This window comes from Pan paniscus, chromosome 9 (genome assembly GCF_029289425.2).
Source record: "Pan paniscus chromosome 9, NHGRI_mPanPan1-v2.0_pri, whole genome shotgun sequence".
Taxonomy (NCBI): Eukaryota; Metazoa; Chordata; class Mammalia; order Primates; family Hominidae; genus Pan; species Pan paniscus.
In genome coordinates, this window is record NC_073258.2 from 65,532,574 (window position 1) to 65,545,027 (window position 12,454).

General features: G+C 57.2%; 2 protein-coding genes across 3 annotated transcripts; one reads left to right on the forward strand and one right to left on the reverse strand.

The window, feature by feature from the left end:
* The first annotated feature begins 21 nt into the window (after positions 1 to 21).
* Positions 22 to 11,260, forward strand: ESRRA (estrogen related receptor alpha). Of its 2 annotated transcripts, none has more exons than XM_014346892.4 (7): positions 22 to 257; positions 1,685 to 2,021; positions 8,469 to 8,585; positions 8,757 to 8,885; positions 9,262 to 9,429; positions 9,519 to 9,788; positions 10,225 to 11,260. In XM_014346892.4, exons 2-7 carry the CDS (start codon positions 1,697 to 1,699, stop codon positions 10,482 to 10,484), a joined length of 1,269 nt encoding a protein of 422 aa, XP_014202378.1. In that variant the 5' UTR covers positions 22 to 257; positions 1,685 to 1,696; the 3' UTR covers positions 10,485 to 11,260. The 2 variants fall into 2 exon arrangements, with proteins under 2 accessions (XP_014202378.1, XP_034788784.1); XM_034932893.3 differs by lacking the exon at positions 22 to 257 and adding an exon at positions 814 to 967.
* Positions 11,208 to 12,416, reverse strand: TRMT112 (tRNA methyltransferase activator subunit 11-2). The gene is made up of 4 exons (XM_003828571.5): positions 11,970 to 12,416; positions 11,781 to 11,882; positions 11,575 to 11,664; positions 11,208 to 11,485 (listed from the first exon to the last, which is right to left on the reverse strand). Exons 1-4 carry the CDS (start codon positions 12,045 to 12,047, stop codon positions 11,378 to 11,380), a joined length of 378 nt encoding a protein of 125 aa, XP_003828619.1. The 5' UTR covers positions 12,048 to 12,416; the 3' UTR covers positions 11,208 to 11,377.
* Between the last annotated feature and the right edge of the window lie 38 nt (positions 12,417 to 12,454).

A 12,454-nucleotide genomic window follows, 5' to 3' on the forward strand; every position in this document is an offset into this window, starting at 1 on the left:
CCCGCCCCCTGCTTTGCATGCGCACGGCCGGCCCCACCCCCGCTGTCAGCTGGAGGAAGCGGAGTAGGAAGCGGCCGCGATGTCCTTTTGTGTCCTACAAGCAGCCGGCGGCGCCGCCGAGTGAGGGGACGCGGCGCGGTGGGGCGGCGCGGCCCGAGGAGGCGGCGGAGGAGGGGCCGCCCGCGGCCCCGGGCTCACTCCGGCACTCCGGGCCGCTCGGCCCCCATGCCTGCCCGACCGCGCTGCCGGAGCCCCAGGTCCGGGGGCGGAGGGGAGCGCTGCCGCGGGGGTGGGCGGGCGGGGCGCGGGGGCCATGTGCGAGCGCGGCAGGGAGGCGGGCGGGGCGGGCTGCAGGCGGGGTCCGACTCTGGGGCCAGTCCGGGCCACGGTTGGGACCCAGTCGAGGGTCGGACTGGTCAGGGTTCAGGCGGGATCCGGCGTCCGAGTCCTGGTGGGCCGGCCTGGGGCAGGATCTGGCTCTGGCTGCGGGTCCTGACTCGGGTCAGGGTTGGGCCTCCGATCCAGCCCGCTCCGGGGCAGGGTTCAATCCCGCACTTGCCGAAGTCCCTGGGGCTGGCCGGGGTGGAAGACGGGGAGGGCTCTATGTCTGGGAAGGGGCTCTGAAGACCACGTGGGGGCGCTCGAAGGGGCCTGGGGCCACTCCTCTCTGGGTCAAAGGTCATCGCACCGGCAGGGGAGAACTTCCTCCTCCTTGGCTCTCCCCACTTACTTCCTGATAACCTGGTAGAGGTCTCCCGCGGGCGGGGAGGGGGAGGCGTAGCAACTTTAGGCAACTTCCCAAAGGTGTGCGCAGGTTGGGGGCGGGACGCGGCGCCCCGGGAGGTGGCGGCCTCTGCGACAGCGGGAGTATAAGAGTGGACCTGCAGGCTGGTCGCGAGGAGGTGGAGCGGCGCCCGCCGTGTGCCTGGGACCGGCATGCTGGGGCAGGAGGGCAGCCGCGTGTCAGGTGTGAAAAGCTCTGGAGGTGTTTTCATGAATCCGTGCCTGTGCGTGTGGATGTGGGGAGACCTAGTGAGAGTGTGTGTGATCATGAGCCTTGACTGAGTTCGTGGATGGGGTGTGCGCTCCAGGAGAAGTGTGTGAGCACAAGTGTGAGCAGGAGTGAGCACGGGTTTGGGAAGGCCGGTGCAAGTGTGAAAGCCCTAAGCAGAGAGCGAGCCTGCGTGGGCTTGTGGGGCTCCTGAGCACCCCGGTGAGTGGAGTGTGTGAACTCGGTGTGAGCACGTCCACTGGCCTTGGGTCTGCTCTCCAATGCAGAATACCCAGATGAGGGCAGGGTCTCAGAGGTTCCCCCAACATCTGGAGAAAACGGAAGTATCCTGCTCCTGGCTAGGGATTCCAGGTGGGGTTGAAGGTTGCCTGGGGGCTACGGTTACCCTGCTCCCTGGCCTGGGTGGGAGTAGGGGCTTTCTAAGCCTCCCCCAGGTTCCCAAGGGGGAGACCTGCTGTCAGTTACTGGCCCTGAAGACTCTGTTTCCATGGCAACAGCTAGGAGGGGGCAGTGTTCCTGGGCAGTCCTTCCTTGGACTCTGCCCCCCTTCCTCCCCACTTGCTGGGCTTGGAAGCCTGGCCCTAGGCCCGAGGTTGGGCAACCCGTGTGGCAGGGTGTCTCCCATCCCCCATCCCAGTGCTTTCCTGCGAACCCATGGGTCTCTCCGTGCAGGTGACCAGCGCCATGTCCAGCCAGGTGGTGGGCATTGAGCCTCTCTACATCAAGGCAGAGCCGGCCAGCCCCGACAGTCCAAAGGGTTCCTCGGAGACGGAGACCGAGCCTCCTGTGGCCCTGGCCCCTGGTCCAGCTCCCACTCGCTGCCTCCCAGGCCACAAGGAAGAGGAGGATGGGGAGGGGGCTGGGCCTGGCGAGCAGGGCGGTGGGAAGCTGGTGCTCAGCTCCCTGCCCAAGCGCCTCTGCCTGGTCTGTGGGGACGTGGCCTCCGGCTACCACTATGGTGTGGCATCCTGTGAGGCCTGCAAAGCCTTCTTCAAGAGGACCATCCAGGGTGAGCCCCCAGCCCACTCCCCTGTCCTTTGCCCTGCACCCTCTGGGTACACTGCTGGGTGCAATAGGCCCCCAGATGGCTGTGGCACCACTTGAGGCTGACAATCTGGTGTTTGCAGTCCCTCTACCTCCCAGAGACACCCTTTCCCTGAGAAGTATGGTAAAAGCACCGGGTGTGCTGATGCATTGCAGTGGATGTGAGTGAGTTCAGGGTACCACCTGGGTACTCTAGGCCCAGCACCTTCTACAGTGGCTCTGAAAGAGTCCAAGGCAGCCTCTGTCTGTTCCTAAGCTTTGTTCTTGTTTCTGGCAGCTTCTGACCTCTCCCCAGCATAGAACATGTCCCCTTTTTCTTAATTTTCCCAAAGCAGCACCAACACAAGGCAGATTTTAATTTTTTTTTTTTTTTGAGACAGAGTCTCACTCTGTTGTTCAGGCTAGAGTGCAGTGGCACAATTTCTGCTCACTGCAACCTTTGCCCCTGGGTTCAAGATATTCTCCTGCCTCAGCCTCCTGAGTAGCTGAGACTGCAGGTGTGCACCACCACGCCCAGCTAATTTTTGTATTTTTAGTAGAGACGATGTTTCACCATGTCGGCCAGGCTGGTCTGGAATTCCTGACCACAAATGATCCACCTGCCTCGGCCTCCCAAAACAAGGCAGATTTTTATCAGTACTTGAGAGGGGCTACATCATAGTTTAGCACCCAACTTTAAAAAGACTAACAGGCAAGGCCGGACACAGTTGCTCACACCTGTAATCCCAGCACTTTGGGAGGCCAAGGTGGGCGGATCACCTGAGGTCAGGAGATCGAGACCAGCCTGGCCAGGGTGGTGAAACCGCATCTCTACTAAAAATGCAAAAAATTAGCTGGGCATGGTGGCTCACGTCTGTAATCTCAGCTACTTGCTACTTGAGAGGCTGAGGCAGGAGAATTGCTTGAACCCAGGAGGCAGAGGTTGCAGTGAGCCAAGATCACACCACTGCACTCCAGCCTGGGTGACAGAGCGAGATTCCATCTCAAAAAAAAAAAAAAAAGGCCGGGCACTGTGGCTCATGTAATCCCAGCACTTTGGGAGGCCGAGGCGGGCAGATCATGAGGTCAGGAGATCGAGAACATCCTGGCTAACACGGTGAAACACTGTCTCTACTAAAAATACAAAAAATTAGCTGGGCATGGTGGCGGGCGCCTGTAATCCCAGCTACTTGGGAGGCTGAGGCAGGAGAATGGCGTGAACCCAGGAGGCAGAGGTTGCAGTGAGCCAAGATCATGCCACTGCACTCCAGCCTGGGCGACAGAGTGAGACTCCGTCTCAAAAAAAAAAAAAAAAGGCCGGGCGCGGTGGCTCATGCCTGTAATCCCAGCACTTTGGGAGGCCGAGACGGGCAGATCACCTGAGGTCAGGAGTTTGAGACCAGCATGACCAATGTGATGAAACCCCGTCTCTACTAAAAATACAAAAATTAGCCAAGCGTGGTGGCATGCGCCTGTCATCCCACTCAAGAGGCTGAGACAGGAGAATTGCTTGAACCTGGGAGGCAGAGGTTGCAATGAGCCCAGATCGCGCCATTGCACTCTAGCCTGGGCAACAAAAGTGAAACTCCATCTCAAAAAACAAAAACAAAAACAAAAAAACCCAAAAACGCTGGGCTTGGTGGCTCATGGCCTGTAATCCCAGCACTTTGGGAGGCTGAGGCAGGCGGATCACGAGGTCAGGAGTTTGAGACCAGCCTGGCCAACATGGTAAAACCCTGTCTCTACTAAAAATACAAAAATTAGCCGGGCGTGGTGGTGAGTGCCTGTAATCCCACTACTTGGGAGGCTGAGGCAGGAGAATTGCTTGAACCCGGGAGGCAGAGGTTGCAGTGAGCTGAGATCATGCCACAGCACTCTAGTCTGGGCAACAGAATGAGACACTCTCATCTCAAAAAAAAAAAAAAAAAAAAGGACTTACAGGCATGTCTGCTCTTAAAAGTCACTAATTTTTTTCTCACTCAGGAAAGCTTATCAGAATTTGGGGGAATGAGCAAGATGCTGACATTAAGCATTGCCTGGGAAGGGCCTATTATTTCCGTTATTTCTGCTTTTATGTAACCATTGGTTACTTTGGGGGCTATAACACGTATAATTAAAAAAAAAAAAAAAAAGGCCAAGTGTGGCGGCTCACACCTGTAATCTCAGCACTTTCGGAGGCTGAGATGGGAGGATCACAAGGTCAGGAGTTCGAGACCAGCCTGGCCAACATGGTGAAACCCTGTCTGTACTAGAAATACAAAAATTAGCCAGGTGTCGTGGTGGGTGCCTGTAGTCCCAGCTACTCAGGAGGCTGAGGCAGGAGAATCGCTGGAACCCAGGAGGCGGAGGTTGGAGTTAGCCAAGATCGTGCCACTGCACTCCCAGCCTGGGTGACAGAGTGAGAGTTCGTATCAAAAAAAAAAAAAAAAAAATCTTGAGTGCTTACCTTGTGCTAGGCACTGTGTTCTTTTATGATCTCAGTTAGTCCCCACAGCAACCCTATAAGGTGTCAGTACTGTTATAACTGAAACTAAGAGAGGCATTTGAAACTTTGTTGAAGTCTCACAACTAGGAAATGGCAGAACCAAGATTTGAACTTGGGTCAGTATAGGTCCAGAGCTGAGCTCTTCAATGTTAGACTGCTTCCTCTGCTTATTACTAATAACACCGAACTTTGGACAGACGCTGAATGACTGATTGTGACATTCCAGCACTTTTTTTTTTTTTTTTGAGACAGTCTCGTGTGGTCGCCCAGGATGGAGTGCAGTGGCACGATCTCGGCTCACTGCAAGCTCCGCCTCCCGGGTTCACACCATTCTCCTGCCTCAGCCTCCTGAGTAGCTGGGACTACAGGTGCCCGCCACCACGCCTGGCTAATTTTTTGTACTTTTAGTAGAGACAGTAGAGACGGGGTTTCAGCGTGTTAGCCAAGATGGTCTCGATCTCCTGACCTCGAGATCCACCTGCCTTGGACTCCCAAAGTGCTGGGATTACAGGCATGAGCCACTGCTCCTGGCCGGGTTTTTTTTTTTCTTTTTGAGATGGAGTTTTGCTCTTGTTGTCCAGGCTGGAGTGCAACGGCCTGCAGTCGTGGTTCACTGCAACCTCTGCCTCCCGGGTTCAAGCCATTCACCTGCCTCAGCCTCCCAAGTAGCTGGGATTACAGGCGCCTGCCACCATGCCCTGCTAATTTTTGTGTTTTCAGTAGGGATGGGGTTTCACCATGTTGGCCAGGCTGGTCTCAAACTCCTGACCTCAGGTGATCTGCCCTCCTCGGGCTTCCAAAGTGCTGGGATTATAGGTGTGAGCCACTGCACCCAGCCAATCCAGCAAGTTTTAACTTGGCCAAAATCCACCAATCTTAAACTTTGTGCACCCTTCCCACTCTGAAGAACAGTGAGCCAGCCGGCCAGGGTGCGGGTATCTCCTACCTACCCTGGGGCCCCTCACTGTATGTTGACTATTGACAAATATTTATTGTGTGCTGGCTGTGAATAGGAATTGTATATTGAGCACTTAGGTGTCATGAACCATGCTGGATGTTTTGACCATATTATCCCCTTTAATTCTCACGACCCAACTCTGTGGGGCACTTTTACAGCTGGGAAACTGAGGGTTCAAGGGGTTAGGTATGGGACTTGCTCAAGGTCATAAAGGTATGTGGTAGCCAGAGTCCCTGTTCGGCACAGACCTGTTCTTTGCTGTCCTGGCCAGTGTTCCAGGCCTTGGGGACATAGCTGGGGCTGAAGCAGGGCTGTTTCTGCCCTCAGGCAGTTTACATCCTGGCAGAGGGGAGAGCTGGGCAACAGTGAGTTGCACAGACTTGTCTTATTACCGCTGTGGTATGTGCAGGAAGGGGAGGTGCTGGTTCTGAGGCTCCAGAGGGCTTGTCTTTTTTTTTTTTTGAGACGGAGTCTTGCTTTGTTGCCCAGGCTAGAGTCCAGTGGCGCGATCTCGGCTCAGTGCAAGCTCCGCCTCCCGGGTTCAAGCGATTCTCCTGCCTCAGCCTCCCCAGTAGGTGGGATTACAGGCGCATGGCACCACGCACGGCTAATTTTGGTATTTTTAGTAGAGACTGGGTTTCACCATGTTAGCCAGGATGGTCTCGATCTCCTGACCTCGTGATCCACCCGCCTCGGCCTCCCAAAGTGCTGGGATTACGCTCCCGGCTTCTTTTTTTTTTTTAGACGGAGTCTCACTCTGTTGCCAGGCTATAGTACAGTGGCACGATCTCAGCTTACTGCAACCTCCGCCTCCCAGGTTCAAGCGATTGTTCTCCCTCAGCCTCCCGAGTAGCTGGGACTACAGGCACACGCCCAGCTAATTTTTGTATTTTTAGTAGAGACAGGGTTTCACCGTGTTGGTCAGGCTGGTCTCAAACTCCTGACCTCGTGATCTGCCTGCCTCGGCCTCCCAAAGTGCTGGGATTATAGGCGTGAGCCACTGCGCCTGGCCTTTTTTTTTTTTTTTTTTTTTTTGGTACAGAGTTTCGCTCTGGTTGCCCAGGCTGGAGTGCAATGGCACGATCTTCGCTCACTGCAGCCTCTGCCTCCCGGGTTCAAGCGATTCTCCTGCCTCAGCCTCCGGAGCAGCTGGGATTACAGACATGCACCACCATGCCCGGCTAATTTTTTTTTTTCAAGATGGAGTCTCACTGTGTCACCCAGGCTGGAGTGCAGTGGCACAATCTCGGCTCACTGCAACCTCTGCCTCCCGGGTTCAAGCGATTCTCCTGCCTCAGCCTCCTGAGTAGCTGGGACTACAGGTGCCTGCCACCACACCCGGCTAATTTTTGTACTTTTAGTAGAGACGGGGTTTTACCATGTTGGCCAGGCTGGTCTTGAACTTCTGACCTCAGGTGATCCACCCACCTCGGTCTCCCAAAGTGCTGGGATTACAGGCGTGAGCCACCGTGCCCGGCCGTGGTGTCTTGAGCTGAGTGCAGAAGCCCAAATAGGGAGTAGGAGAAAATGCACCGCGAGGAGAAATGTGCTGCGGGCCTGCTGTCTAGCTGTGTCATTTGGTCCTTGCGGGGCCCTGTGAGGCCGGGAGGGCTGCCAGCACCCACCATGTGCCAGGCCTCGTTGCTAGTGCTGGGGCCAGTTCCTGCCCTGGTGGAGCTGCCACTGAAGGGGGAGGCGTAATAAACAAGATAGGTGAGTGCATTTGCAGCGTGGTCCGTGGTGCTGAGGGCTGAAGAGAAACCAGAAGCAGGGCTCAGAGGCCAGGAGGACTCTGCAAAGGGATTTGGCATTATCACAGGGTGGCCAGGGAAGACCTTCAAGGTGACAGTGAGCAGAGGGAGGTGAGGGAGCCTGTGTGGACTTCAGGACCAGAGCTCCAGGCAGGGCCTGTTTGAGGAACATGGAGGAGGCGAGAGCAAGGAGTAGAGGTCAAAAGGAGGCAAGAAGCAGGGGCGTAGGCCTAGGAGGACGTAGGTTCGCTTTGGCTTGGACTCAGAGAAGGGAAATCCCCAGAGGGTTTTGAGAAGAGGAGGTACAGGATGTAATGGAGGCTTAATAGGACCCTCTTGGCTGCTGAGTCGAGAACAGATTGGAGCAAGCAGGGACAGCCAAGCGAGGGGCGAGGTGACAGTGACTATCAGGTCAAGGGTGGAAGTAGTTGCCAGGGGCAGGAGGTGGATTCTGGACCTTGGAGGAGGTAAAGCCCACCAGAATGTGTCGGTGGCTTGGATGTGGGGTGTGAGAGGAACCAGAGATTCTGCCTAGGTTTCTTCTTGGGCAAGTGAACACGTGGAGTCCACGTAGGCTGTGTTCGGTCCGAGATGCCTTCTAGACATGCAGGATGTCAAGGAGGCAGCTGGAGAGATGGGTCTGGAGCTCACAGCAAGTCCAGGCTAGAGGTAGAAACGTGAGAGCCCCACGGCTGGGGAAGATCGCCATGGGATTGGAGATGAGCTCCAAGGACAGCCCTGGCAGTCTGGATGGAAGAGCTTGGGAAGATGCTCAGAAACCACAAAGTGGCTGGTGCGGTGGGAGGAAAACCAGAGTGTATGCTGTCCTAGAAGCAAAAGAAGAAAGTGTTTCAGTGTTTCTAGGAGCAGGAAGTGATCAACAGCCTTAGATCCTCCTTTTAGGCCAAGTAACATGAGGACTAAGAATTGACCACTGGATTTAGCAATGCAGAGGTCCTTGTGGCCCTTGATGTCGGCAGATGAGGGCAGTGTGGTCCAGAGATGAGGCTTGGGGCCGAGATGCAGCCCCGCTGCCTGGGCCAGCTCCTCCCTCATCCAGGCAGGGCTCCCCCGCCCAGCAGCCACTCCCCTCCCTGCCTGCTCATGGCCGCCTGCCCTCCCTTTCCTCCCCATACCCCCAGACCTGTGCTTGCCCGGGGAGAGTCAGGGCTCTCCTGTCAGCTGGGTCCCCTCCCGGCCCCGGGAGGCCGCCACTGGAGCCCTGCCTCTTCCTGGCAGGGAGCATCGAGTACAGCTGTCCGGCCTCCAACGAGTGTGAGATCACCAAGCGGAGACGCAAGGCCTGCCAGGCCTGCCGCTTCACCAAGTGCCTGCGGGTGGGCATGCTCAAGGAGGGTGAGCGCTGGGCAGGGGCTGGGCGAGGGCTGGGGGAGTCGGGGACCCGGGCCAGGTGGGGGTGAGGTCTGGGAGTTCTGGTGAGTGGACTCGGGGAGGACAGCTCTGGAGAGCAAGCCCCACCCTGCCCACAGCACCACAGTCACAGTCCTATCTGTCCCACAATTCAAGGAGTGCGCCTGGACCGTGTCCGGGGTGGGCGGCAGAAGTACAAGCGGCGGCCGGAGGTGGACCCACTGCCCTTCCCGGGCCCCTTCCCTGCTGGGCCCCTGGCAGTCGCTGGAGGCCCCCGGAAGACAGGTGAGAGCACTGTGGGTACCTGGGGCTACGAAACCGGAGGCCTATGTGTGGCATCATAGTTACCTTGGGCACTGGGACTTGTATTTCCCCTTCGTCTCTTCACTCACTCATTTCCCCAAGACATGTGAAACTGCCTTTTCCTGTATCAGGAAAAGTAGTAGAACTGGGAACAGGGACGATTTTCCAACGCTCACAGCCTGTCCACAAACACACGGGCTTTCCCTGGGAGACAGTTAGCGCTCTTCCCTGGAGGGAAGTCACTGGACAGCTGCTACTGAGGAAGGCCACAGGGGGAGCCACTGTGGGAAGATGCTTGACCCCTGAGGCCTGACAGATTCGAGTGCTCCTGACTCTTGTCCTCTAATTGTCACCGCAGCCCCAGTGAATGCACTGGTGTCTCATCTGCTGGTGGTTGAGCCTGAGAAGCTCTATGCCATGCCTGACCCCGCAGGCCCTGATGGGCACCTCCCAGCCGTGGCTACCCTCTGTGACCTCTTTGACCGAGAGATTGTGGTCACCATCAGCTGGGCCAAGAGCATCCCAGGTAAAGGGCCCAGGTGACCCGGGGCTGCCCTGAACGGGCCCGGCTCTGGTGCGCTTGCTCAGCCAGGCCCGCTCCCCGCTGCCCCCTAGGCTTCTCATCGCTGTCGCTGTCTGACCAGATGTCAGTACTGCAGAGCGTGTGGATGGAGGTGCTGGTGCTGGGTGTGGCCCAGCGCTCACTGCCACTGCAGGATGAGCTGGCCTTCGCTGAGGACTTAGTCCTGGATGAAGAGGGGGCACGGGCAGCTGGCCTGGGGGAACTGGGGGCTGCCCTGCTGCAACTAGTGCGGCGGCTGCAGGCCCTGCGGCTGGAGCGAGAGGAGTATGTTCTACTAAAGGCCTTGGCCCTTGCCAATTCAGGTGAGTCTGGGGCAGGCACTGACAGGTGAGGTGTCTCCGTAAGGTCTTCAGGTTAACTCAGTGACGGCAGCACAGTCCCATTTTGCAGATAACGAAAACTGAGGCTTAGGGAAGAACAATGACTTGCTAGAAGTCAAAAAGCAAGCCAAGTGCAGGCTCCAAACTGCACACAGGATTTTGAGCCCTAGTGCCACACTAATGCAGAAAGGTCGTTTAGTGGGAGGGAAGGTGGGGAGGGTACAAGGTAGCCACAGTTGAGGGAGAGAGGGTGGGGTCCTGGCCCACAAGCCGCAGCAATGAGTGGTGCCTCTCAGTCAGCCAATCAACAAATCCTCGTTTGGCTCCTCCTTAGGCCCCATCCAGCAGTGCTCAAGATACGGGGAGTGCCCTTGCCAGAGATAGCCCAGGCCAACACCACACTCCTCTCTTCTTGCAGACTCTGTGCACATCGAAGATGCCGAGGCTGTGGAGCAGCTGCGAGAAGCTCTGCACGAGGCCCTGCTGGAGTACGAAGCTGGCCGGGCTGGCCCCGGAGGGGGTGCTGAGCGGCGGCGGGCGGGCAGGCTGCTGCTCACGCTACCGCTCCTCCGCCAGACAGCGGGCAAAGTGCTGGCCCATTTCTATGGGGTGAAGCTGGAGGGCAAGGTGCCCATGCACAAGCTGTTCTTGGAGATGCTTGAGGCCATGATGGACTGAGGCAAGGGGTGGGACTGGTGGGGGTTCTGGCAGGACCTGCCTAGCATGGGGTCAGCCCCAAGGGCTGGGGCGGAGCTGGGGTCTGGGCAGTGCCACAGCCTGCTGGCAGGGCCAGGGCAATGCCATCAGCCCCTGGGAGCAGGCCCCACGCCCTCTCCTCCCCCTCCTAGGGGGTGTCAGAAGCTGGGAACGTGTGTCCAGGCTCTGGGCACAGTGCTGCCCCTTGCAAGCCATAACGTGCCCCCAGAGTGTAGGGGGCCTTGCGGAAGCCATAGGGGGCTGCACGGGATGCGTGGGAGGCAGAAACCTATCTCAGGGAGGGAAGGGGATGGAGGCCAGAGTCTCCCAGTGGGTGATGCTTTTGCTGCTGCTTAATCCTACCCCCTCTTCAAAGCAGAGTGGGACTTGGAGAGCAAAGGCCCATGCCCCCTTCGCTCCTCCTCTCATCATTTGCATCGGGCATTAGTGCCCCCCTTGAAGCAATAACTCCAAGCAGACTCCAGCCCCTGGACCCCTGGGGTGGCCAGGGCTTCCCCATCAGCTCCCAACGAGCCTCCTCAGGGGGTAGGAGAGCACTGCCTCTATGCCCTGCAGAGCAATAACACTATATTTATTTTTGGGTTTGGCCAGGGAGGCGCAGGGACATGGGGCAAGCCAGGGCCCAGAGCCCTTGGCTGTACAGAGACTCTATTTTAATGTATATTTGCTGCAAAGAGAAACCGCTTTTGGTTTTAAACCTTTAATGAGAAAAAAATATATAATATCGAGCTCAAGAACACTGTGTTTGGTGTCATTGGGTCAAGGGTTGGGGATACACACGGCAGAATTCGGAAACAGGGTACAGATCAACAAAAATACATAGTCATAACAAGAAAAACTGGCGCCTGGCACAATCAACTCTCAGTTTCCTCTTCACTCAGCAGCATGTTGGGGATCCCGCGGCTGATGGGGAACATACGTCCAGATTCCGGGCACTGCAGGGTGCCCTCTATCACTTCCACCTGCGGGCGGGGAGGGACAGAGCTCAGCACTGGCAGCCTCAGTGCGGGAGGCAGGTGGCCCGGGAAGCAAGTGATGGGCCGCTTCTCACCTCCAGCAGCAGGTGGTGCATGGTCCTCAGAAACTCCTCATTCTCCTCATATCCCTCAACCGGCCCTTTAGGCACCTGGATCAGGCGCAACTGTGGGCAAGAGACCGAAATTATCTCCGGGCATCCCGAACTCCCGCCTCAGCCCGGCTGAGGTGTGCCCGCCCCGCATTCCCCGGGATATGCTGGGGCGGGGTAAGGATCCTCACGTTATCGGCCGCCTCCAGGAACGCCGACCACTCCACTTTAGGTATCATACGCGCCACGAAGTTGGGGTTGAATTCCACAGGGCAGATACGGACCTCGGTGGCCTGCAGGGCAGAGGAGTTTAGTTAGGCAAGCACTGGACCCCGGCCCACCATCCCGCCCGAAAAGGGAAGACTGCCGCCGGCGGGTACCTGGAGGCGCAGGGGGAAGCCACGGGACCCCACCCCCCGCACATGCGAGCTCAGCAGATTGTGGGTAAGCAGTTTCATGTCGCCGCACAAACTCTCGCCAGGCCGGAACCGGAAAGAGGTCGTCCTCCGCTGCCTCACTTCCGGGGATGCTCCACTCGATGCTATTGGATAGCCAGGAGAACCGGAAGTGGCGAACTTGCTGGAACTTCTCGTGTTTGTGGGAGCTGAGGTAGGTAGGTGAAAGACCTGTCGGGTCACGCGCCGCTACCGGAAGCGTCTCAGCAGGAGGTTCCTACGGCGCACGCCCAGCTTTTTTTTGCCACAAATTCTTCGTAAGATGCAAATCATATGCAAAATAGCTGCAATGCAGGGGCTCTCGTTGAATGCAAAATAAACATATTTTACTCCTACACAGGCGCCTAACACCGTCGTCCTCTGTATCCCACTTTCGGTTAAGGGGCAGAAATACCGCCCTATCTGTAAAT